The 26626-nt window shown below is 45.1% G+C and overlaps 1 protein-coding gene and 1 long non-coding RNA gene across 6 annotated transcripts in view; one reads left to right on the plus strand and one right to left on the minus strand.

Moving 5' to 3' along the window:
* The window catches only part of LOC105478714 (CNKSR family member 3), a 113369-nt gene extending 87738 nt beyond the window's left edge, over nucleotides 1-25631 (minus strand). For 2 of the 4 annotated variants that reach the window (XM_011736291.2, XM_011736290.2), the window contains exon 1: nucleotides 2938-3316. Coding sequence is in view for 2 of the 4 variants with exons in the window: in XM_071096633.1 (XP_070952734.1) it covers nucleotides 24861-24930 (70 nt within the window). In the remaining 2 variants the exon portion in view is untranslated. Of the gene's footprint in view, nucleotides 1-2937; nucleotides 3317-24860; nucleotides 24946-25058 lie in introns of those variants that run through there. The other 2 variants (XM_011736287.3, XM_071096633.1) reach the window with 2 other exon arrangements.
* LOC105478713 (uncharacterized) lies at nucleotides 258-12644 on the plus strand. 2 transcript variants are annotated; one of them, XR_003017360.2, is made up of 3 exons: nucleotides 258-382; nucleotides 4175-4264; nucleotides 12561-12644. It is a non-coding gene; the product is annotated as an uncharacterized lncRNA (long non-coding RNA). The 2 variants fall into 2 exon arrangements; XR_003017358.2 differs by lacking the exon at nucleotides 258-382 and adding an exon at nucleotides 3161-3247.
* Nucleotides 25632-26626: the final 995 nt, after the last annotated feature.

Consider the following 26626-nt stretch of genomic DNA (forward strand, 5'->3'; position numbering starts at 1 on the left):
CCCAAGAAGAACTGGGCTGGTTTCCTTAATTGGGCTTGGCATGACGGGACACCTTCCATCTGGGGTTGTTTTGCCAGGACAATAACTCAGTGGCATACACACTACATCGTGGACACACCCATGTATTACTGTCACACCCACCAGTTATCAAAAGCAGCAGTAAAGCAGGAAATGTAGTAAGTGTTGGGCATTAACTGTGATAAAACAATAGATATGGACTTCAAGGGCGTGCCTTTGTGGATGCCTCCCCTCTGCCATGTAATGCCTACTCTACATGTCAATATCACCAGCCCTCAGGTCTCTTTATGCTAGTGGAAGAACTGAGGAAAGACATTTAAGAACTCATTTACCATCACCCCTCCACAGCACGACATTTTAAAAGGTATAACTGTCCTCTTTTCTCTCTCTTTTTTTTTTAGATGGAGTCTCACTCCATCTCCCAGGCTCCTGGAGTACAGTGGTGAGATCTTGGCTCATGGCAGCCTCCGCCTCCTGGGTTCCAGTGATTTCTCCTGCCTCGGCCTCCTGGGTAGCTGGGATTACAGGCACAGGCCACCATGCCCAGCTAATTTTTATTTTATTTTATTTTATTTCATTCTATTTTATTTTATTTTATTTTATTTTATTTTTTGAGATGGAGTCTTGCACTGTCACCTAGGCTGGAATGCAATGGCACGATCTTGGTTCACCGCAATCTCCCCCTCCCAGGTTCCAGCGATTCTCCTGCCTCAGCCTCCCGAGTAGCTGAGATTACAGGTGCCTACCACCACACCCAGCTAATCTTTTGTATTTTTAGTAGAGACGGGGTTTCACTATGTTGGCCAGACTGGTCTCGAACTCCTGACCTCAGGTGATCTGCTTGCCTCAGCCTCCCGAAGTGCTAGGATTACAGACGTGAGCCACTATACCTGGCCATCTTTTTAAAATATTTTCTAATGAAAATTTTTTACTTTTTTAAGTTAAAATAGAGACAGGGATCCCACTTTGTTGCTCAGGTTGGTCTTGAACTCATGGGCTCAAACAGTCCTCCTGCCTCAGCCTCCCAAAGTGTTGGGATTACAGGCGTGAGCCACTGTGCCCAGCCTTCTCTTTTTTTGGGGGGTGGGGGCCATTTCAAACAATTCTCCTGCCTCAGCCTCCTGAGTAGCTGGGACTACAGGCGCGTGCCACTACACCCAGCTAATTTTTGTATTTTTAGTTTCAACACCATTTCATATTAACACACTGCATAAAGGATGTGGCATCCAGTTTTCTCTTTACCATTCCTCTCAGCGATGGGCAATTTACTATTTACAATTTATCCTTGTTTGATTTGAGATTGAAACTACCCTGTTGGAAGATGTGAATTTTTTTTCCAGGATATGCCTGGAAAAAGTAGCACCCAGTGCTTTATTAAGCACTTCAAATATGGCTGATATTATGATAAATGCTTCACTCACATTATCTCATTTAGCCCTGAAAACAAACCCTGAAAGTTTAGTAACGGCATGATTCCAAGTTTAAAGATGAGCTAGTTGACTAAACAACGTACATAAATTGGCCAACATCAGGCAACCATGAGAGGCAGTAAAGGATCCAAACTTGGGCAGCTCCTTAAGAGCCCTGGTTCTCCAGTACTGTGTCACCTGCAGCAGCCACAATGTTTCAGAATGAGGAGCGGCCCACCCACAAACACACGGATTTATCCAGCCCCAACAGAGACAGGAAGAGACTATGAATGAATGGATACATGAATACATTTTCTCTCCAGGCAAAATCCCTAAAAGTAAAACAATTATTCTCTATTGCAGGCAATTAACTACAGGCATGGGCTCCCACCTTCACCCAAAACAGACGCGCTGAAGCCAGAGCCATGATTTTTATAGGCTGATTCCAACTTTGTTGGACAAAGAGACTTTAGGGGTTTACCTTCTTCCCTATCAAATATTTACCAAAGACATTTATTAGGAGGGCCTTAATTTGAATAAACAGATGCCATCCTTGACCATCTCAAGGACAAAGTTAACACTACTATCATTTGGCTTTGAGATGAAAATAATCATTTTTAAAAGAGAAAAAGAATGCTAACTACATGAAACAAAAAACAAACCAAACAACTCTAATCTAAACATCTTATCAACAGTATGTCACTTTCACTACAACTTTAGATCTGTAAAGCGCAAACAAAACCAGCAATAACAACGATAAGATCTAAACTATGCAATCTGTTTTCATAAGAAAAGGTAGTCTTAAAATGTTTTTAGAATGTTATAGTTACATAATTACCACCAAAGACTATAATTACCAACCTTAACCCACAAAATTGGTGTGAGATCTTTTGAGGACAATTAAGTCATTATAACAGATTGATTCCACATCATTTACCACTCCCAGGAAATCTACCACAGCTCCATTTAACAAGGCAGATTCTTCTTAGATTTCTTCCTGAATTCCTAAGGTTGCTTATGGACATTTGTACTTTTTTATTTCTTTGTTATTAGTTACTCTTAGGAAATATTCCTTTTCTCCTTAATTCATTAGACCATGATTTTAGGAGACGGGATTTCTACAGCATGACTGGAACATTACATATCAAGTTAAAAGTTCATTTTAAAATATGAAAATATGAAAAAGATACTAATACACATGCTATCTTAAGGAAATATTTTTTCAATATTCATTCTAGGGATGGATCTTTTTAAAAGATGAAAGAGGAGAAACAAGAACACCCTCAGGATGTGAAAACAAGGCCACTGATACCAAAAAAAAGTTACAAAACAGAATTTCAAATTGCTAAAATATACAGATGAGGATGCTAAATTCAAAGTTAAAATAACAGCTATCTATGTCCTCCAAGAGATCATATATTCAGAAATCATGACTGGGGTCGGGGATGACAGGAGCAGAAAAATTGGGACTGTTTTTTAAAAAGGTAACTATTAAAAACTTAAAATGTACCTTGTGAAATTACTTTCAAATCACATTCCACTGAATTCTAACTTTGGACTGTTGAAAATGGAAGCTTTCCCAGAACTGAGTGTGCGTTTAACCCCGGGAATGATGCGACAACCCCGACCATGAGAACAATCTGGAAAACGACACAAAGGGGAGGGCGAGCGGCCGCACCCTTCAGAGGTGGGGTCTTGTGGGTTTGGGGTTTTTCGTCATTCTGCCTAATCAATTCCCATTCATTTCAAGTATAACCTGTGTGTTCCTACAGGGTTCAGGAACTCAGAAATAAATACCCACATGGCTGCTTGTGGATCTGGTACAACAAATATATGATTCCCCCTGGGCTTGTGTCTGAGATGCTCACTCCGTATTTTCTTTTTTTTTTTTTTTTGAGACGGAGTCTCGCTCTGTCACCCGGGCTGGAGTGCAGTGGCCGGATCTCAGCTCACTGCAAGCTCCGCCTCCCAGGTTCACGCCATTCTCCTGCTTCAGCCTCCCGAGTAGCTGGGACTACAGGCGCCCGCCACCTCGCCCGGCTAGCTTTTTGTATTTTTTAGTAGAGACGGGGTTTCACCTTGTTAGCCAGGATGGTCTCGATCTCCTGACCTTGTGATCCGCCCGTCTCAGCCTCCCAAAGTGCTGGGATTACAGGCTTGAGCCACCAGATTTCAGTGTAAAATCACCCTATTGCTGCTGGGCACAATGACTCACGCCTGTAATTCCAGCACTTTGGGAGGCTAAGGTGGGCAGATCACTTGAGGTCAGGAGTTCAAGAATAGTCTGGGTAACATGGTGAAATCCCATCTTGACTAAAAATACAAAAATTAGCCTGGCGTGGTGGCGCACACCTGTAGTCCCAGCTACTTGGGAGGCTGAGGCACAAGAATCGCTTGAACCTGGGAGGTGGAGGTTGCAGTAAGCCGAGATCCCACCACCGCACTCCCCCTGGGTGACCGAGCGAGCGAGAGTCCATCCAAAAAAAAGTCACCAAAAAAAAAAAAAAAAAAGTCACTCTATTGTATATTAGCATATGTGTATAAATACTAATAAATACTAGGTATAGTGAAATGGGAGGGAGGTGGGCAGTGTTGTGTTGGAAATACTGGACTATGTTGTTTATCTTAAGTGTACCCTTCTTTGGGGGCATGGGATGGGGGAATCCTAACCCTTAGATGATTGTTATTTCTGACCACTTCCAGAGAAAAAATACCAACCAATGCTATGCTTTGGCTTCTCCCACTAGAGTGAAGTCTCTGAACATATAAAGATTAAATTACATCCTGAGCTAGAAACAATTACTAACCGTTCATCAGCAATGGGCAGCGGATCACAGGTAATAACACAGAAAACACCTACAGCCCAAGGTGTGACCTCCAGGGAACACTTCCGTCCAAACTTCCGGGCTCCTCCGCCCTCCCCGCCCCAGTCTCCCTCCTCTCCATTCATCACGGCTCCCCTTTCCTCTCCCACTCCCTGTCAGCTCAAACTCCCATCCCTTTTTTTCAGCTTAGGTCAATGTGTTAGTAGTTCCTTCTTTCTTTAATGAAGAGTTTTTAATGTTTTCTTATGCTTAAAGTCAGCTCAGTTTTACATTTCACAGATCAAAGGAAATAAACACCCAGTCAGTCAAGTTCCTTTTTGCACAGAGCCTTTAAGTGACTTTTCCTTCGGAGATCCAGGAGCTTCCCCTACAGTAGGGTGACTGGGCCACTCCAGGTCTAAAACCCATTTAGTGCTACATCCCATTAAAGAGAGGACAGTGCCTGCCTGATAGAATTCTGAATCAAATAATGAGCCCTAAAAAATAAATACACATATATGCATATTTATATGTATATATCTAAGTATATGCTTACATGCATATATATCATTGTATTTATGTATTATGCACGTATTATGATATATACATATTGTATATGTGTATTGTGTGTGTATATATGTGTACAATCTATTTACTATGTATAATGTATCTATTATATGTGTGCACACACAATATATACATACTAATACACAGTTCCTCTACAAAGGAAGGCCACGAAAAGATCTTCATTCCTTCCTTGCATCCCACCTGCTTGGAGGCTTACAGAGGGGCTTGGTGATCTAACACCCGACTCCCGACTCTCCAGCCTCATCTAGTTCCATTCACCTCACAACAGATCCAGCACATCGGCTTCTTTCAGTGGCTGACAAATGTCAAAATGCCATGCTGTTTCTTGCCTCCCAGTTTTCTGCCAAGAACATTCTCCTGCCCTAGACCTAGCTACCTCCTGCTCATCCCACAGGTCTCTATTTATTTTATTTTTATCTTTTTTGAGACGGAGTTTCGCTCTGTTGCCCAGGCTGGAGCACAGTGGCATGATCTTGGCTCACTGCAACCTCCGCCTCCCAGGTTCAAGCGATTCTCCTGCCTCAGCCTCCCAAGTAGCTGGGATTACAAGCGCCTGCCACCATGCCTGGCTAATTTTGTATTTTTAGTAGAGGTGAGGTTTCTCCATGTTGGTCAGGCTGGTCTTGAACTCCTGACCTCAGGTGATCCGCCCACCTTGGCCTCCCAAAGTGTTGGGATTACAGGCATGAGCCACCGCACCCGGCCCAGGTCTCAATTTAAATGTCCCTTCCTCCAGGAAGCCTTCTCTTGCAGCGCCCATTCATATATGCGTGAGATACTCCTCCTCTGCACTTCTATGATGCCCTGTAGCCTAAATGCCTGTTGATTTGTCTGTATGCCACTTACCTGAAGGCACCAAACAAAGAGGGCCCCTGTCTTATTCATTGCACCTAGAAAAGAACTTGACAAATGGTAGGTACTCAATAAACAGTTGGTAAATTCTATTTCAAGTTGACTGGTTTCTCTCCAGTCCCACCAGTTTTCCTGCTAACAAATGCCTTCCACCTAGAGTCTGTACCAAACATGACATATGTATGATTTCATGGCATTCTGAATGTTTCAGATAAATCTTGAAAGGTATAAAGGTAAATCATTAGTAACAAGGAATTCTTCCAAGGTTTTGGATCTGTCCATAACAAATCTTTTCTACTTACATGGGCAAGGTATAGACTAACATCAAACTCAGAGGGAGAGCTATTTACTCATTTCCTGCTCTTCATTTCCAAAATGATGTGAAAAAAAAAATGAAGAGATAATTTCTGCTGAATAACTCTTCTCTGTAGAAACCACCAGTACATAGTCATTCACTAAATGAATGGCATTGTTAGTATTAAAATAAGGGATTGTATAATCTACAGTGTCCTGTTACCCAGTTCAGGGAGGGCATAACAGGTCCCCATTTATCAGATATCTAGTTACCAAACAGTTGATTACAGATTTTAAAGGAATTAAAAGGCATTTAGCACAAATGTCATCCTGAGAATACAAAGAGCTATGTGCATTCAGGGAGCTGTTTCACGAGCAGATGGTTTCTTAGGACATCAATTCCTCTCCTCCTGTTTGTTCTTGAATTTACTCATCAGCTGTGTGTCCCTGTCCCACCAACCCACCAAAACCACCCTGTCAAGTTCACCAACCTGCACACAGCTAACTAGATCCAATAGTCAATTCTCAGTCATCCTCCCACTGACCTCACAGCAGTATTTGCCCCAGTTGATCACTACCTCCTTCTGGGAACACCTCCTTCGCTTGCCTCTGGCCATCACCCTCTCCTAGTTCTCTTCCTACTTAACTGGCAGCAACTTCACTGCAATCCTTGCTGGTTGCTCAGCTCCCACATTTCTAAAGGCTGCGATGCCCTAGATTCCTTTCCTTGTCTCCCTACTCTCACTCACTTGGTGAGGTCATCCAGTCTGAAAGATTTAATACCATCTGCACCCCAATGGCCAGCAAATTTGTCTCCAGTATCAACCTTTCTGGTCAATCCCAACACATATATCCCACCATCTCCCTCACTTGGTGGGTGAATGGGCACTGCAAAATTAAAAGCCAGATCTTCCCAGCACTTCGCGAGGCTGAGGCAGGCAGATCACTTGATGAGCTCAGGAGTTTGGGACCAGCATGCCAACATGGTGAAACCCCATCTCTACTAAAAATACAAAAATTAGCCTGGCGTGATGGTGCATGCCTGTAATCCCAGCTACTGGGGTAGCTGAGGCAGGAGAATCTCTTGAACCCAGGAGACGGAGACTGCAGTGATCAGGGATTGTGCCACTGCACTCCAGCCTGGGTGACAGAGTGGGACTGTCCCAAAACAACAACAACAACAACAACAACAACAACAAATCTTTCCTTAACCTGCTTCTCCCACCTCTCAGGAGATGGCAACTCTATCCTTCCAATTCCTCAGATCAAACACTTCAAGGGTATCCTCTTACACTAAATTCCATCTCCCAGTAAATCCTACTGGCCTCTCAGAATACCTGGAACCTGGCCACCTCCCAATCTCTTTCATGTGACTATTGCCATGGCATCTGAACTGGTTCCCTGATCCCACCCTTGCACAGCCACCGTTATCATTTTTAAATGTAAATCTGATAACACTTCTTGGCTCAAAGTCCCCCAATAGCTCCCAAACACTGACTGTAAGCCAAAGTACTGATCAGGTCTCTAGGGCTCCACACTCTCGGCTTCCCCCTGGTCACGATGCCTCAGGAACACTGGCTGTCTCAGGACACATGCACTCGCTGTTCCCTTTGTCAAGAACATTCTTCCCCCATTAGCCACATTGCTCTGTGAAATCTTTCCCTCGTCACCCTAGTTAAAAACTGCATCCCCACTCCTCCAAATCCACCTGTGGCCCTTCCCAATGGCATCTATCACATCCACGTGCTATGAATTTTACAATCATCCTTCTACCCTACCAGAATATCAGCTCCGAGAAGATAGGAACTGCTGTCTCTTTCATTCATTGCCACATCCTTAGCTCTCAGACAGTGCATGGCACACAGCAGGCACTCAATAGATGTGTTTAATGAATGCACAGTGAATAGCAACCTTCTCCAGCCTTAGTGGAAGTGCCAATTAACTGAGCACTTTAGTTAACAGGCAATGAGTGAGGGGAGTTGGAGTTGGCCTGTATTCATCCATTCTCACATGGTTATAAAAAACTACCTGAGACTGGGTAATTTATAGAGAAAAGTTTAGTTGACTCATAGTTCTGCACGCTGTACAGGAGGCATGGCTGGGAGGCCTCAGAAACTGACAATCATGTCAGAAGGCGAAGAGGAGGCAGGCACACATGGCAGCAATGGGGAGACAGCACCAAGGGGAAAGTGTTACACTCTGTCAATCAGATCTCGTGAGAACTCACTCACTATCATGAGAACACCTGGGGGATATGTGCCCCCATGATCCAATCACCTCCCACCAGGTCCCTCCTCCAACTTTACTAAGGATCACAGCTCGAGATGAGATTGGAGTGGGGACACAGAGCCAAACCATATCACAGCCCCTAATGTGTTCCAGTGACACTGAACCCCACTGAAAGCTTCGCTTTCAGAGCTAGCTAGGATTAATAAGAAATCATTTCATAATATCAGGTAAATTAGTATATCAGTCCGTTCTCACACAGCTATGACAACATACTTGAGACTGGGTAATTTATAAAGGAAAGAGGTTTAATTGATTTGCAGTTCCACATGGCTGGGGAGGCCTCAAGAAACTTACAATCATGGCGGAAGGGGAAGCAAACACGTCCTTCTTCACATTATGTCAGGAAGGAGAAGAATAAGAGGCAAGTGAAGCAGGAAGCCCCTTATAAAACCATCAGATCTCATGAGAACTCACTATCACGAGAATAGCATGGGGGAAACCGCCCCCATGATTCAATAACCTCCCGCTAGGTCCCTCCCATGACACGTGGGGATTATGGGAGCTACAATTCAAGATGAGATTTGGTTGGGGACACAGCCAAACCCTATCAATGGGGTTTGTTTTAATTTTAAAATCAGACAAGAGAAATTAGCAAGTTTTAATAGAACTGTCAAGGAAACAGAACATGGGGGAAGAGAAATATAAGAAAAATAATTTATAAGAAAAATAATCTATCATTTTGTAGCTAATCCGATTAAGTAAAGGATTTATTAACCTAACCTGAGAGAAGGCATAGAAGAAATCACCTCTACTTCTAAGGTCTTATTGGGCCAATGATGAATAAGAAAACAAGCCACCCTTCCACCCTCTTCCTTCAGCACCAAACCTTGAAGAGCCCTACACACCCCTGATCCTCCCGTCAGTATTCCATTCACCCTCTTGCCTTGGCAATCCTAAGGAGGCACAAATCCCAGGGAAGTGGCTCACCCACCCAAACAGCAACTGCAGCCAGTTATGTTAGCCAGAACTGCTTATCTCACCAAGCACTGGACGAGACTTCAGGGATTATGCCAAGATGCATTTTGCATTGATCAGCACTGATTTTAGATCTCCATTGACATGCTGTCCTGTAGGTCTCTAATCCTCTGATTTTATTTTGTAGTCTATGACTTAGGATGCACTGTACAGAAATAATTCTGGGTGTCATATTCATGTATATTGCATCATTTCACACTCAAGCTTGAGGACTTGAATTTCAACTAACACTGCCCTATTCTAACACATTTCATGTGCCAGGCTGCATGATACTTGCACCTCATTAAAACATGACACAATTAGAATGCTGTAGTAAGAGAGGGCACTGCATTTTCTTAAACGTTTGAATCATGGAAGTATCCTTGTTGCTATCAAGGAAGATGTATCATCTACAAACTAGAACAGCTTTTGAGATTGGTATCTGTAAATTGTCCACACTCTTAAACCCACATAGCAGTTCCTTCCCAGAATTCAACCCTTTTTTTTTTTTTTTGAGACGGAGTCTTGCTATGTCGCCCAGGCTGGAGTGCAGTGGCCGGATCTCAGCTCACTGCAAGCTCCGCCTCCCGGGTTCACGCCATTCTCCTGCCTCAGCCTCCCAAGTAGCTGGGACTACAGCCGTCCGCCACATCGCCCGGCTAGTTTTTTGTATTTTTTAGTAGAGACGGGGTTTCACCGTGTTAGCCAGGATGGTCTCGATCTTCTGACCTCGTGATCCACCCGTCTCGGCCTCCCAAAGTGCTGGGATTACAGGCTTGAGCCACCGCGCCCGGCCGAGATTGGTATCTGTAAATTGTCCACACTCTTAAACCCACATAGCAGTTCCTTCCCAGAATTCAATCCATTTTTTTTTTTTTAAGAGATAGCTTTTGGGCTTTTCTGTCGCTCAAGCTGTAGTACAGTGATATGATCATAGCTCACTGTATCCTCGAACTCCTAGGCTCAAACAATCCTCCTGCCTCTACCTCTCAAGTAGCTGGGACTATAGGTGTGCACAACCACAACCACTCATCTTTCAATTTTTTTTTTTTTTTTTTGTAGAGACAGAGTCTCACTATGTTGTCCAGGCTGGTTTTAAACTCCTGACCTCAAGCTATCCTCCTGCCTCAGCCTCTCAAAGTGCTGGGATTACAGGCCTGAGCCACTGTGCCCAGCCTCAATGCATTTCTAATGATATATGGCCACACTAAGTCACTGAGGTACAAAACCTTGAGTTACAGTTCTCCCTCTCACCACTCCCACGTGCATTCAGACCCTGCCAGGGCACACAGAGGACTCCTATGCGGCGCCTCTCTCTGCATCCTTTCCCACCTTTCGGTTCCGAGGCCTCTGCTTGAGTTCAGGCCCTTTCAACTCTCACCAGGAGACAGGTCCAACAGCCACCTCCTCAACCCTCCCCATCGCCACGGCTCTGTCATCAAGACATCACCTTTCAAAGCTCTGTATTATATCCCTATTATCTAGTGAATTCAGAACAAACTCGCTAACAGTCAGTGTCTCACAAAGTGTGATTCACAGATCACCCCAAAAGACTTACCTGGCCACCTGTTAGACATGCAGCCCTCACTATACATGACGTTACCAGAATTTCTGGGAGTTAAAGCCAAGAACTGTTTCATCCTGACTAGTGACTCTGATGTCCACTAACAGCTAAGTACCCACACCCTAAATCTTGCATTCAAAAGACATAGCTAGACATATCTGGCTATGATGGACTAACATCTATCAAGCCAACCCCGACAAAACTAAAAAAGAAATAAAGACGAGCTGGCTGTTTGAAGGTAACAGAGAACAGCTAAGGCAGCCAGGACTTGAAGGGTCACAACCCTGGAAAGACATGAAAGTGAATCCAACCTTCTCTCCCACATTTCCCTTTAAGGCTTTTCTGGTTCCACAGCAGCCCAGAGGAGAGGCCAGGCAGGAAGCAGCCAGGGCTCTGAGTACAGGAGAAGCACCATCTGATTGCTTTAATAGGAGCAAACAAGAGAATAAAACCATCTTTCATTCTGTCCTCTATAGATAACCAATGTGGGCATTTTGATGTATTTCCTTCTAGTCTTTTTTAAACGTACAGTCACATAATCTCAGAATTTTAACACATGAGAGCATTAGAACCTAAAAACATTAAGTGACTACCCAAAGGTCAAATAGTCCCCATTAAATATATTTTAAAATCCACCTTGTCCCATTTACAAGAGCCCAATCATATATCAAAAAGAGAAAAGAAGTAGATACACTATTCCCTAGAATTTTTGAGTGGTAAGATTACAGGTTAAAATTAAGTAGATCGATTTGATTCATAATGCTAATGATGTAAATGTTTTTCCCTCGTCCTCAAAACCTTTTACCAGGCCAAACTTACATTGGTACCTCCTAAGTGCCTCTAGGGGAGAGGTCAGGCTCTGGAATCAAATGCCTCTTGATTCAAACCCTATTTGCTATCTACGCAAGCTCAGACACATCAGGGTTTGGTTTCCTTCACTCTAAGATGAAGATGATAAAAGCACCCGATATCAAATAAGCATTGTGAAGGCGAAATGAGATAATGCATGAGAAGCCTTAGCAAGAGCCTGGCCGTTAAAGCATCATGATAAAGGCCGGGCGCAGTGGCTCACTCCTGCAATCCCAGCACTTTGGGAGGCTGAGGCAGGAGGATCGTGTTGAGCTCAGGAATTTGAAACCAGCCTGGGAAACATAATGAGACCTCGTTTCTAATAAAGTTCAAAAAAAATTAGCCAGGTGTGGTGATGCATGCTTGTGGTTCCTGCTACTTAGGAGGCTGAGGCAGGAGGATCTCTTGAACCCCGGAGGTCAAAGCTGTAGTGAGCCCTGATTGTGCCAGTGTACTCCAGCCTGGGTGACAGAGGAAGACCCTGTCTCGAAAGCAAAACAGAGAGAGAGAGAGAAATGCTATACATCTCAGCTGCTCACTGCTGCCTCCCTACTAAATTGCCAGCTTCCTGGACACGGATTTCATTTACACCTACTCACCTGCCTGTCCCTAGCATAAAGCAGAGTAATTGGTACAAAAAAGGAAATCTGTACTTTTTTTGCTTTTAGCTTTTAGAAAGGGAGTTAATGGTTGAAATAAAAACCTAATGAAGGTTTATCAAAATGTCATCCACAATAAATAAGTATGGTATGTTTATCTGTATATGTGTGTATATAGACTTATGTATCTATATAGTCTGTATACTTACAATGCAAACTGAAAGGCTACAATATTCTCTAGGGTTTAAGAAGTTTTGTAAATTGTGTTTTGGGGTGAGTACTATTCTGGATTAAGAACTGAAGCTGGTATGTTTCTTGTTTGTTTCATTTCCCCATGCAGAGCACCTTGAAGATGGAAAGAACCTTGAGTCAACAGATAACTTACTAATTGACACAGGACCCCACTAACCAGCATGGAGATCGGGGGGCACACTTCCTATTTTAGGTGATATGTGAAAACTTTCTGTGCAAACACAAACAGCTCCTGTCAGAGGCCAATATTATACAGCCACTATGGGGAGGTAAACTCAACCAAGAGAAGCCAAATTCCTGTTTTTACCCTGAAGAGTAACTATTAAGTGGCTTGCTGAGTACATCAGGACATGAGTGTTTCTGGCTAAATAATACCTGCATGGAATTACACGTTGCAATTTTAGGAATAACGGAATTAGGTAAATAGGAAAAACAAATTACACATTAAAAAAGGTTTACTAAATAGCTGATGAATTACCATGTAGCCAATTTTATTCACATCTTACAGGTACGTTTCTCACTGGACAATTAACACCTGACCACTGCTGTCCACAGAGGAAATTGCAAACTGGCAGATACGTTTTGTTTGGTCTGTGTCAAAATAAAAGCTATAGACAATTTTGTGAACACTGGGAAATGTCACATAGAAACCCAGATTTACAGCTTCATTTGACAAGAACAAAAAAATGACAAAAATCAGAAGCTCTGGAAACTTTATATCCACAATCAGCAGAAACCAGACAACACATGGCTTTGGGTTTGCCGCAGTCTCCACCACTCCCTACTGTCACATGCCCCCAGACTGCAACTTCTGACATTGCTTCCTAGCCCCTGTAGGCATCCGTGTTTGCAATTCCTGTTACAAGTCTCAGGGCCATTCCCGGTCTTTGGTGTTCACTTCTGTAGTGTCTTTTTTATTCTGGATTCTCATGGGTTTTGCCAAAACTACAGGTTCAAATTCCATCTACACTGATGCAACGTTCACAACGTCTACCTACTAAGACAAAAGAGCTTTTTGCTTTGAAATGCAACGTGTTTGTGACTCAGTATTTCTCTTTTCTGATTTTTCTTTCCCTCACGTCTCATCTCCATGCTTTGTTCAAAGCCAAATCCTGAGTGCTAAGTGAGGAAGCACAACTATCTTCTTGCAATGGAGTTGGCAGGGGTGGGTGTTACATTCTGCTCCCCTATTTGAGTCAGGTCTGGAAATTCCACATGAAAGCTAAACAGGTCCTTTCAGACCCATGAAACATGCCCCTCCTGTGTGTTCCTGGGCTGAGCACTCACAGGGACACAACGGAAGGATGCCCTGGGCTTGGGGTTTAGCAGGTGGCTAAGAGCCCAAGGGGATACCAGCTTTAACTCTTCCCTGTCTATTCTGCAGAAAGGACACTTACAAGCCAAGGTGCATTACTCATCCACTTAAATATGTCACCACTGTCCTTACTGGAAACATTGTCTTTCTTAATCAGTCATGACGTATTGGCAAAAAACTGTTGACAGGCATTATGAGGAAGAGTCTGGTTTATATCACCTATTTCCATAGAGTCCACATGAGTGGTGCAGACCACTGCTTCTCCCATTTTAGCCTGTACCAGAATTCCCTGAGGAGTCTGTTAGCTTCCTGGATCCCACCCCCAAGTTTCTGATTCTGCAGGTCTGGGGTGGGGCCCAGGAATTTACATGTCTATATTCCCAGGTGAGGCTGGTGTTGAAGAAGTGAGTTTAATAACAATGGTGACAGGATGTTGAGAAGCCCCACATGTACGTGCCTGGGAAAGAGTCTCTTCAAAAGCTCGGTTTAAACACTTCAGGAGGCAGGTACAACCATCTTATATTTACAGGTACTCATTAGTTTCTCCATTCCATGGTGCCAATCTCTGCTGGGGTTTTTTTTTTTTTTATTTGGGGGGTTCTTTTAGTAGAGACAGGGTCTCACTATGTTGCCCAAGTTGATCTCGAACTCCTGAGCCCAAGCCATCCTCCTGCCTCAGCCTCCCAAAGTGCTGGGATTATAGGCGTGAGCCACTATGCCCGGCCTGTCCATCTCTGATTTGATCCAAGAAAGAATGAAGAATTTCTCCAGGTCCAGGAAGGGTTTTTCTTTAATCAGCTTTATGTAAAATTCTTCAAATTGGCCTAGAGGTGCTTAGAATCAAACCACTTCAAACCATGTGTCTCTAGGCATCTTACTAGCAAAGAGTATTTATGTTTTCTTAAATACTTATTAGTAACAATTTAAGGCTTTAGTGTACAGAGTTGTTTCCTAAATGCCACCCACAGTTGTGTCATCTGCTCATGGTTAGTTTAAGACTCCAGTTGGAATCCCTGTTAAGATGGTGCTGACAACTTTAACAGGTGTTACATGAAGTCTGATCCACCCTACATATTAAGCTAGTTTTCCTCTATTTCAAAGATCATATTCCAACTAGTATTTTGACTTGATTCTCCTGAAGACATTGTAATGTAAAATTACTGAAAGAACATGCAAAATTGTTCAATTAATGCATATGTAAGTAAAATTAGAAACACACACACACACACACACACATCCACTCCCAAACCCAAAGCACTGAATTTCCCCTCTCTGCAAATCTCTGAAAATAGGAAATAGAATGCTTCCTTTCACTAAAAGGTTATCCTCGGGAAAGCATGATTCAGATTATCATAATCGCCGCCTTTTCTGATAGAAAGCACGTAGGGGTTTTCCTCTGATGGAACTGACAGACTGGCTCCTTTCGGGGGACTCACAGCTGGGTGTGAGCAAGGGATTAAGGCTTCCGGGTTATTCTAATATCAGCCTCCCCTCCCTCAGCTCCCTCTCCCACTCCTTCCGCGCTATGGAGAAGTGATATACTATGTGTTTAAAACTATGCCCAGCTTCTGTTGAAAATGTATCAAAATACCATCTATTCCACCAACAGTATGGAAGCTACAGTTTCTAAAGCAAAAATTAGGATAGTCTGTCAGTAGAGCAAAATATTTTAAGTCAGATATACCAGTTTCTTTACTCAAATACTTTAAAAGTTACCACACAGAAAGCTTTCTAATTTCTCCATCTTATTGACTCACATTCTAAGGAGCTGCTTTGCCTTAATAAACACAGCCGCATTTGCCCTTCTGATCCCAGGTTTAAAAATGTTCCATCAGCCATTTGATGTCAAAGAAAACAAAGTAGGCTAAGTCCAATTTCACAAAAACCCTATTCATAGATGAATAAACAGCTTCAGAAACTGTAGCCCCAGCAAAAAGTGCCAGAAAACAATGATATGAACAAGGCAAAAGACAGAGGGCGCTCTCTATTCTAAATGACCATCATACACGGCCAGAGAGGAGCCAGCCGCAAAGGAAAGGAGAGCATCTACCTACCTTAGCCCTGGCAGGAGGGGAAAGAATGGGCAGACATCCCAACTTCGAATCTAACGTTTACATTACTGAGATTGGAAGTTGTCAATGACCCAGCTGCAACTAGAACTTCGTTTCACAAAGGCTGGAACCACCAACACCTGAATCCAAGACACCATCGCCTCCAGAATACTGCAATGCCTTCCGGCTGGATTTCCTGAATTCACTTCTGCACCAAAAGCCTGACTGATCTTTCAACACACAGATCAAATACTGTCACTCTCTGCTTTCCAACACAACTATAAAAAATATTGTACCTCCCTGACCACGACTTGTAAGACCCTACATGATCTGGCCCCTGTGTGTGTCTCTCTCTCATCTGCTTTTCATCCACCACCCCCACCCTCGCTCTCATGACCCCACCACAACTTCCTTTTCTCAAACCCTCCAAGCCCATTCCCACCTCAGGGCCTGTGCATGAGTTATTCCCTCTCCTACAATGCCCTTCTCCCTAATTTTCTGATCGCCGGTTCCTTCCTACCTTTCATGCCTACATGTCACCTCTGAAAGGCTTCCCTGATGACTTCATCCAAAGGAGTCCCCCACCCAGTCCCTCTCCCTCACCTCTCTGCTTTATTTTCTGATTCATGCTTATCAGTAGAAATTTTCTTATTCATCTGTTTTGTGGTTGGTGGTGGCGTTTGTCACCCACACATCCACCACACTAAAGCAGGGACTATGGATTCCCAGCACTTAGAACAATACCTAAAACCGAGAAGGTCCTCCTAAGAACAGGGCGAAAGCGTCCAAGGAAACAATGAGAAAACAGAAGACGGACTTAATTTAACTTACCTCTGTATAACAACAAAAGGGTGAATAGAATTGTCATAAATTATTAGTAAGCACGTGAAGGGTGACACTCAGCCACAACAATATTAAATATTTAAATAAAAATACCCCAATTACATTACCAGTTAACTTGAGTTATTATTGATTATGAATAATAAGTGGGTGAACACATATGCCATTCGTTATGCAAGAGGCATTCCCTGTATTTATTTCCTCTTTTAATTCCACACATATGCCATACGTTATACAAAGGGCTTTCCTTTTATTTTGGAGATGGAGTTTTACTCTTGTCGCCCAGGCTGGAGTGCAATGGCACGATCTCAGCTCACCGCAACCTCTGCCTCCCGGGTTCAAGAGATTCTCCTGCCTCAGTCTCCTGAGTAGCTAGGATTACAGGCGCACGGCACTACGCCCAGCAAATTTTTTTTTTTTTAGTAGAGACGGGGTTTCACCATGTTGGCCAGGCTGGTCTCAAACTCCTGACCTCAGGTGATCTACCCGCCTCGGCCTCCCAAAGTGCTGGGATTACAGGCGTGAGCCACCACACCCGGCCTCCCACACTTGTTGGTTAGGAAGGAACTAGAAGGTACCATCTGGATAGAGGAGGAACCAGGGACGGGACAGGACCACAGAACAGAAGCCTTCTGTGAAGCCTGGTCCCAGCTCCTCACCTCTGGACCTTGGACAACTCATTTCACTTCCAAAAGCCTCCTCCATGCTGCTCATCTGCAGTGGAAACTGCCTTCCTGTGCATCTCCAGGCTTGGGAAGAGTCCAATGAGAACAAATGCAGAAGTGCCCTGCAGAGCTCATGAAAATAACATCTGATTTTTTCACTTAAAGCCTACATAATGGGTAAGCCAGTGATGACACGCCAGAAATAACATAAATGAGAGGACAGAGGGAAAGCAAGGCAAGAACACTCAGGTCGGGGAGCTGGAAGACAACAGGCTGGGTGAAAAGAGAGGCAGTGACACAGGCATGGGGACACAGACGGGAGGGCCCCTCTCGGTTCCTCACAACAAGGGGAATGCACAAAGGAGCCAAAGCAGGAACTGTCACTCGCCAGTCTCCATGGATAAAGGATGGAGACACCCCAGCCTCAGTGCGACACGTAGATTTGTGCCAAATTTTGAGACCTGCCACGGTTATTTATTCCTGAAAAGACATTCGGTGTCATTTCCCATCAACAATAAAATCTCCACCAAAAGTCAGCTCAGTGTAGTAAACGCCGTGTGGTCACCAACTATAGGACGGTGTGACTAGCCAAAAGCCCATCTCATCCTCCCAGGTCCTACTGAGGATCCTGAGAACAAACTTCAACCACAGTGACCACTGACCACCCCACAACTCCCTTCTGGCTACTTGTGTTAAAGATTTTTTTAAAGGGGGGCAGGGGGCAGTCTGAGCATGGTGACTCCCACCTGTATAATTCCAACACTTTGGGAGACCGAGCAGGGGGGATCACTGCAGACCAGGAGTTCCAGAGATCAGCCTGGGCAATACCACAAGACCCATCTCTACAAAGATTTTTTTTTTTAATTAGCCAGGTGTGGTGGCATGTGCCTGTGGTCCCAGCTACTTGGGAGGTTGACACAGGATGTTCACTCAAGCCTCAAGCCCTGGAGATTGAGGCCACAATAAGCTATGATCGTGCCACTGCATTCTAGCCTGGGCCACAGAGCAAGACCCTGCCCTTATTTTATTTTATTTTATTTTTTTTTTTTTTTTGAGACGGAGTCTGGTTCTGTGGCCCAGGCTGGAGTGCAGTGGCACGATCTCGGCTCACAGCAAGCTCCACCTCCCAGGTTCACGTCATTCTCCTGCCTCAGCCTCCTGAGTAGCTGGGACTACAGGCACTTGCCACCGCGCCCGGCTAATTTTTTGTATTTTTTTAGTAGAGACGGGGTTTCACCATGTTAGCCAGGATGGTCTCGATCTCCTGACCTCATGATCCGCCCACCTCGGCCTCCCAAAGTGCTGGGATTATAGGCATGAGCCACCGCGCCCGGCCTTTTTTTTTTTTTTTTTTTTTTTTTTTTTAAGGCTGTTATAAGAACTCTTCAAGGAATAAGGAAGAAATCTCAAGGGAAATGTCTCATTTATTTTACTAAGAATTGCCTGATGCTGTTGCTAGGTGGTGCTTATAAATATAAGCACACACCGTAAGACTGGTTTTTTGCCTTAATTAGTGGCCAAGTCAAGCATCCTCAAATTAAGTGTCATCATTCCAGAATGTAAATGAAACAGCTGGAGTACATACCAGACCAGATAGCCCAACACTACAGTAGCAGGACTCCAGCAAAGTTTGAAAACACGTCTGCAGCTACATGCTAGAACAGTGCTTCTCTAACTGTGATGGGTGCATGAATCGCCAGGGGATCTTATTAAAATGCAGATTCTGATTCACCAGGCCCAAGCTTCTGTATCTCTAACGAGCTCCCAGGTGATGCTGAAGTTGCTGGTCACAGACCAGGTGCCAGACAGGGGCCAACAGTTGACAGCAAAAACCATCCTATGCCATCCTCACTGCAAGCCCAGGTACAATTTTTTAGAAGTGAGGAAATATGGCTCAAACTAATTTACCCAAGGAGAGTTCATGATATTTGCAAGAGGTATTTATCACTCCAATAATCAAGAACCTTCCTGATCAGCTGCAAGTTCTGCCCCGGATCCTCTGACCAGCTGGCAAATGGCGGAGAAATCTCTTTGACACTGACAGGTGCTCCTGGATGATAAGAATGCACCTTATGAAAGACCTGACTGCTCAGAGAGAACAGTTTGTGTCCTGGAGCTATAGGAAAAAGGAAGAGAGGAAGCAATAAAAACAAGGAGTAGAAATTTACGGAGAGCTTACATAAGATCACACAGTCAAAAGCAGAACTGGGATACTGAGTCCATGCTCTGAACCACTCAGCTCCACCACCTGGTACAAGTAATCAAAGTGACAAAGTGATGGAGTTTGGGAGAGCCCCAGAGAGACCACCACTAATAATTAGGGGACCCTGAGCAAATTCTCTCTCTCTGCTTCAGTTTCTTTAATATGGGCTGGAAATGATTCATACACCTCACTGGGTTTTCTAAGGATGAAATGAAAGAGGCTGGACGGGGGCAGTGCCTCACATTTGTAATCCCAGCACTCTGGGAGGCCGAGGTGGGAGGATCACTTGAGCTCAGGACAAGATCAGCCTGGGCAACAGAGTGAGACCCCATCCTGCATTAAAAAATAATAATAAGTAAAGAATTTTTATAATGAGGGAGCCTAAATAAAGCACTTAGAACAGCGTCTGCCAAGATAATAAATGCATCAATCAATGTTTCTCTGTTACTAAGAGAATTTTATCACTGGAGTGCAGGAGAGAGAATGGAACCAAGGAGAGGGTGGAATGAAGAGCTTTTCTGAACTATGGCCAAATGGTAGACCTACAGCTGCTAAAAGAAAAAGGCCTCCCTTTCCCAGGGACCACAGAGGCTAAAAGAAAAGGTATAACCTAAACTGGAATCAAGGTAACAAAGCCTCTGTCTGGACAGAGGCAAGAAGGGCCTAACCGTGCAAGGTAGTGTATTGCAGTTGACCTATGATGTATCAGATCTCTATAGTTAACTTGGAAATTCCAGCCTTTCCATGACCAAATAGTGAAGCACCTTAAGATTGCTATGCGTCATAAACAAATAGACATGACAGGGAAAGAGCAGGGCCCGAGGCTTAGACCTTCAGCAAGCAAGTCCCCTTTTCTCTTGGTTGGTGATGGGGACTGCGACCAAAACTAGCAGCACCAGAAGCTGGCCAGAGAGACTTCTCTCCTGGGACCAAAGCTGGGTGTTATAGACGTGCTGACTCAACTACACAATTTTATTATTATTATTATTTTTTTTTTTTTTTTTTTTGAGACGGAGTCTTGTTCTGTCCCCCAGGCTGGAGTGCAGTGGCGCTATCTCAGCTCACTGCAAGCTCCGCCTCCCGGGTTCACGCCATTCTCCAGCCTCAGCCTCCCAAGTAGCTGGGACTACAGGCGCCCGCCACCACGCCCGGCTAATTTTTTTGTACTTTTTAGTAGAGACGGGGTTTCAGCGTGTTAGCCAGAATGACCGGGATCTCCTGACCTCATGATCCGCCCGCCTCGGCCTCCCAAAGTGCTGGGACTACAGGCGTGAGCCACTGCGCCCGGCCAACTACACAGTTGACAGCCTACCCACTCTAGGCTGATCAACGGCCAAGGCTAGGACAGTTCTGCTGGGACAACCAGTCCCACTTCTTCCTCCTCCAAGGCACTCCCCAGTGGCCTTAAAGCAGAAACATGACTTGTGGTAGCTGCATTCCAAATGAAATTTCTCATATTTAAATCAAGCTTAGAGAAAAGGACCTCATATAAGTTCAGATTTTGACCTAAGAAGATTGAACAGGAATGAAGATATAACTCTATTTCTAAAGCACGGCTGGATGTAAGTAGGGAATGTGGCACATGTCTACTCTGAGAACTGAGCTATGAAAATCAGTGCATGTAAATCCCTGTTGCCTGCCTACCAATATCTATTCTCCCCTTTTTCCTCTCTGACCAAACTCCAAGTTTTTTTTCACGGTCACAATGTACCAAACTTAAAAAAAAAAAAAAAGAAAGGAAGGGAAAAAGAAAAAAGGAAGAAGGAAAGAAAAAGAAAGGGAGCAAAGGGAAGGAAGGAAGGAAAGAAGGAAGGAAGGAAGGAAGGAAGGAAGGAAGGAAGGAAGGAAGGAAGGAAGGAAGGAAGGAAGGAAAAAGAGAAAGAAGAAACAAAAGAAGGAAAAAGAAAGAAATTACAGCGACCAGCCTTCCCTGCTGCATGAGGTGGCCATGTCACATTTCTGGCACCTGAGATGTAAGCCAGGTCACTTGATAGTTTTTCAAAGAACTCTTTAAAGGGGAATACTTGGCTGCTATCTGTCTTCTGTCTTCCATGAGTCTCCCTTCTGCCTGGAATAGGAAGACAATCATGCAGGAGCCGCCACCTTGCACTGAAGCACTAAGTATGAAAATGAACACCATGTGCCAGGCCATACCCTATGCCATGTGCTACGAATGGCTGAACAAGATGGCAGCACCATGGAACCCCCTACATGTTGTAAAAGATCATTTGCTTTGCAAAGGCTTTTACTGAATTGACTGGCAAGGTGCCATGAACTAGGAATAAATTTGATTTACAAATAACTTTCCGACAGGAACTAAAGACAGAGAATAACACAGACATATACTGGATGAGTCTCCTCCACTAACATATGCTATTCAGACCGAATCCTGAAGATCTATTCACAAATGTAAAGATTCTCGGTGTGGTCTAGGTGTGGCCTTGGGAAGAAACTCCTGAGAAAATGGAGTGGAGTGAAGCCAAACCACCTGCTCTGCTGGGTGACATCTGTCAATCACTCTGTGACTCAGTTTCCTCAACTGCAAAATGGAAATAACTGTTCCTACCTCAAAAGTGGTTGTGCCTATTAAATAAGCTGATATTTGTACAATGCTTAGACATGTGCCTGACACACTGCTTAATAATTACTGAGGATCCACTAACATTATGGTAAAATTGGTGACAGTGTAGCTAAACACTAATAATAAAAGCCAGACAGATTAATTCATTCTGTAGACAACAACTTATTTCCTAAGGCACACATCTGTCAAATAACAAGGACATGAGATCCAGCTGTCGACTGTGGCCAGGTTTAGACAGTTTTAAATCTAAGGCCTTCAATGGTTCTCATAATCGCCCTACCCAGATTCATGCAATACCAAGAGTCACAAAGTCTACATGAAGAGCTGCTTATCAGTAGCATGTATTTATAAAATAAAGGTTGGGTAAAGAGATTAGCAAAGAGCACTAAAAATAGTCCTATAAGCAAACAAGCTTTTGTAAGTCGACAGTTCATTAAAAAGTCAATACTTGAGCATCATTATTGTGAGAAATATTGAAGTAATGGGTCATGCAACTTGGAAGATTGCAGCCTCTTATCATCTTAGCCATCTTTTTTAGATTGGAACACAGAAAGTATCCAGATCTTTCTACAAGGCTGTATTTCAGGGTCCAAAAGGGCACAGGCAAATGTGTAATGTAGCCAAGTGCCAACCACAGGTATGTAACCTAATAAGTATCGTAGGTATTGAGCCAGCCATAGATATTCGTTTCAGGTCAGGAGAAAACTTTTCCTAGATGAAAGTAATCTCAACTAACTCATAACATCAAGGCAACTGGATACAAAAACATGCTTTAATCTACTCTCCCTTTTAAATACTCAACAAACATAACAGGATGTGATTTTACACTTCTCCTTTTCCAATCCCAAGAGGGACAAAAAAAAAAAAAAAAAAAAGACAAAGTCTTGAGGGTGTGAAGATCTCACTCCATCATCTTCCTGTGTGCCTGTTACCATTTTTCTGGTTGTACGTTATCAACTAAGCTGGCAGAGGCTCAGAAAAGCCAGGGTGATAAGATGTAACCCTTTCTTTCCTCTACAGCAGAATAGAAATACAGTGGAAGCCACAAATATGAGCCACGTGTAAGTTTAGATTTTCTAGGAAACATATGTAAGAAGGTAAAAACAAACAGGTGAAGTTTATTTTAGTAATATCTTTTATTTAACCTATCAAAATACTATCATTTCCACATATAATAAAAAGTATTAAGATATTTCGTGTTCTTTTTTTTTTTCATACCAAGTCTTCAAATGCCATGTGTATTTTAGACTTACAGCACATTGCAATTCTAACCAGCCACATTTCAAGGGCTGGAGAGCCACATGTGGTACTGGTTACTAAGCTGGACAGAACAGTTCTAGAAGTCAATAGTAGGTGAAATTTGCAGTGTCTCAAGTTGACTTTATGAGGGACATACAGATAAAATAGATATCAACTCAGTTTCAGCAAGTTGCCAGCCTACGGAATTTGGTAGCATCTTGAATGAAGGAACACACCTCATTTCAAACTAGTGTGGGCATGGATGGCTTTTAAGCTAATGCTTCCTACCAAGTACTGGCAATGCCACTTACTCTTTGGGAAACCTAGTCACCAATGCAAAAGCATGTGTTGTTTTTAGCTTCATTTTACATAGGAGTCCAGGAAATTCTGCTCACTTGACAAACCCGTTCTCAAGGAATTCTCCCAGAGGAGCAGGAAATGGTCAGACATACCCGCTGACACACCCCACACACCTTGGACATCCTATTCCACGTGGTCTACGTGTAAGTCACAGGCATGAGAAATGAGATGTAGCGGTGATCAGCTTTCATTATGCTGCAGCTATGGGTGGGACGGTTTGAAAGCTGACCTGGTCTTACCAGTATTACCTACCTCGCAGGCTTACTGTGATGACCAAGGGCAGTAACAGAGAGAGCTCTTAGCAAACTGTAAAGCGCTATAAAATTCTAGTTAGTGCTGAGAAAGAACACCATTCCTCACCTGGAAGAGCAGATAGAAAAACAAATACTACCTCGAAACAGAGATGTTGGGGGTGGGGGGAAACCATGAAAATACAGATTGTTCTTGGTGGACTTTGTTCTCTTGCAAGTACAGAAAAAGGTTGAGTAAACTCTAGTACCTTTCCCTCGAAATCGTGGGAGACACTGAAAAGTAAGCGAGCCAGCTAGGAGGACAAGCTTCTACCTCTGCTCATTCCCCCCACCGCCCCAGTCCCACTGCCTTCCTCATCCCAAATACTGTATGAATCAAGACAGTGATTCCAAACAATTAGATTTCTCCTTCCCAGGGCTTCCTTGTGGCCTGAAAATGCAGCGCCACCGGGGATACTGGCGCCTCCCGCAGCAAAAGTCACTGCCTTCCCGGGAGTCCTGGCTGGAGGTCTCTCTCCGGCGCAAATGCCACGGTGTTGGCTCTTGCGCCGCCCTCTCGCCTTCTCCAACAAAAACAGACAGGCTTGGCGACCCGCCGGAGTCTCCCTCTACCTGTCCGACCGCCCCGTCATGCCTGCGGACGGCTCTGGGCAGGCGGCATGGACGAGGTCCGGCGGGAGTCACCCACACAAAGGCGCCTTGTGCCTCTGCGCTCGGGTCCCCGAGTCGCCGGGCACCGCAGCCGGGCCAGGCAGGGAGAGCGCCCCCCGGCCCGAGTGCCGAGTCCGGAGATCCACATCACCAGCCCTCAACCTCCACAGAAAGGCCACCCCTACGCCCTGGTTTAAGGATGGGGCTCCCCTCGGTTTGCCACAATCCGCACCCCGGAAAGGAAGAGCTCGAAGCAGGTATGAGAGATACCGGCGCACAGGCCACTCGGCAGAAGTTTGCATTGTCACCGGGCTGTACCCTCACCGCTTCTCGCCGGGAGGAAGGGCCAAGCACCCCCAACCCCAGTTCCCCGCCCAACCATCCCCGAGGCTGGAGGACTCCGGACACTCCCCCCGCAAGGCCCGCGCACCTCTAGTCCAGTCCACCACTTGTTTGGGGCTCCACTTGGTCACGGGTTCCATGGTAAACGGCTTCGCCTCTCGCTGGGTTGAAGAGTCGGAGATAAAGTGTTGCTGCCTGTGCTCCGGTGGCCCTTCCCGGGAGGGCGCGCCCACGGCTGCTCCCTTGCGCCCGAGCGACTTCGTCAAGGCTGCATGGCCGCGGTCAGCGGGTCGTCCCAGCGCAGCTCCGCCAGGGGAGCCTGGCCCTCTCCCTCCAGCTGCCACAGTCCAGCTGCAGCTCCTTCTTCCCCCGCCGCCGCCGGGATCCTGGGCACAGCTGCTGCTCCTGGGCGACGGCAGCTGCAGGCACGCCGGGCTGCGACCCCAGACCCCTGGCCTCGGCTCGGCACGGGAGCCTCCCGGCCCGGGACCACTTTCTTAGTTCTCCTGAGGCGCGATCGGCTCTCCCTCCGCCCGTCTTCTCGCCGGCTGGTTCCCCGGGGTCCCCGCTCCGCGTGCGCTGGCGTCCCGGAGCCTTCCCGGCGCAGGTCCCACCTCCTGCGCCGCCCTCCCGTGCCGCACTGGCAGGGAAGAGCGCAGAGCGTGCGCGCTGGGGTTGCAAAGTTTCAGCTCCGGTCACTGCAAACCGAATAAAAGAGAGGGCGGGGCCGAGGGGCCAAGGAAACTCGTGGGAGGGGGCGGGTCCGCCCGAAGCGGCCGACTCCGGTTACTTTCCCTCTCTAAGCCGGTCTGGCTCACACCCGCAGCGTCCTGGGCCCTGCTTTCCTTTTCAAGGGGCGGGTTGTAGATCGCGCGCGCACCCTGGAGAGCCTGCTGGCTTGTGTGAGGCCCTGGCCCTGTGGGTAGCGGAACACTCTGTCTCGCTGTGAGCAACAATACACTTAAAAAAAAAAAAAGTAAGATTTGCATGTTCTGTTCATTTCAAATGCTTTATGTCATAATATTACTCTGCCATTAAGCCGTCATTTTAAGTTTCTTAAAGTAGAACAATTTTTTTTTTTTTAGATGGAGTCTCCCTCTGTCGCCCAGGCTGGAGTGCAGTGGCACGATCTCGGCTCACTGCAGCCTCTGCCACCCAGGTTCCAGCGATTCTCCCGCCTCAGCCTCCCGAGTAGCTGGGATTACAGGCGCCCGCCACTACGCCCGGCTAATTTTTGTATTTTTAGTAGAGACGGGGTTTCACCATGTTGGCCAGACTGGTCTCGAAATCCTGACCTGAGGTGATCCGCCCGCATCGGCCTCCCGAAGTGCTGGGATTACAGGCCTGAGCCACCGCGCCAGGCCAGAACAATTTTTTTTCATTTATATGTTGACTGAAATCGTAACAATGTAACTCTTTTAATGCTATTGCTATGAAATTTCAACTTTGCGACTAAAATTAGATTGATGGCTTTTAGCGTTATATTTTGCTATATTATAATTTCATATTTACAGCGTGAGCTAATGCTCCTTTGGATTAGTCATTAACCGTGAAAGGAAAGTTGTTAGCCAACAACAACAACAAAAAATAGCTCGTGCACAATTTCAGCGCCTGGCAGGGGGAGGGTCCTTCCATATTCATGGACTCCAACTGGGG

Source organism: Macaca nemestrina, chromosome 5 (genome assembly GCF_043159975.1).
Source record: "Macaca nemestrina isolate mMacNem1 chromosome 5, mMacNem.hap1, whole genome shotgun sequence".
NCBI classification, from domain to species: Eukaryota; Metazoa; Chordata; class Mammalia; order Primates; family Cercopithecidae; genus Macaca; species Macaca nemestrina.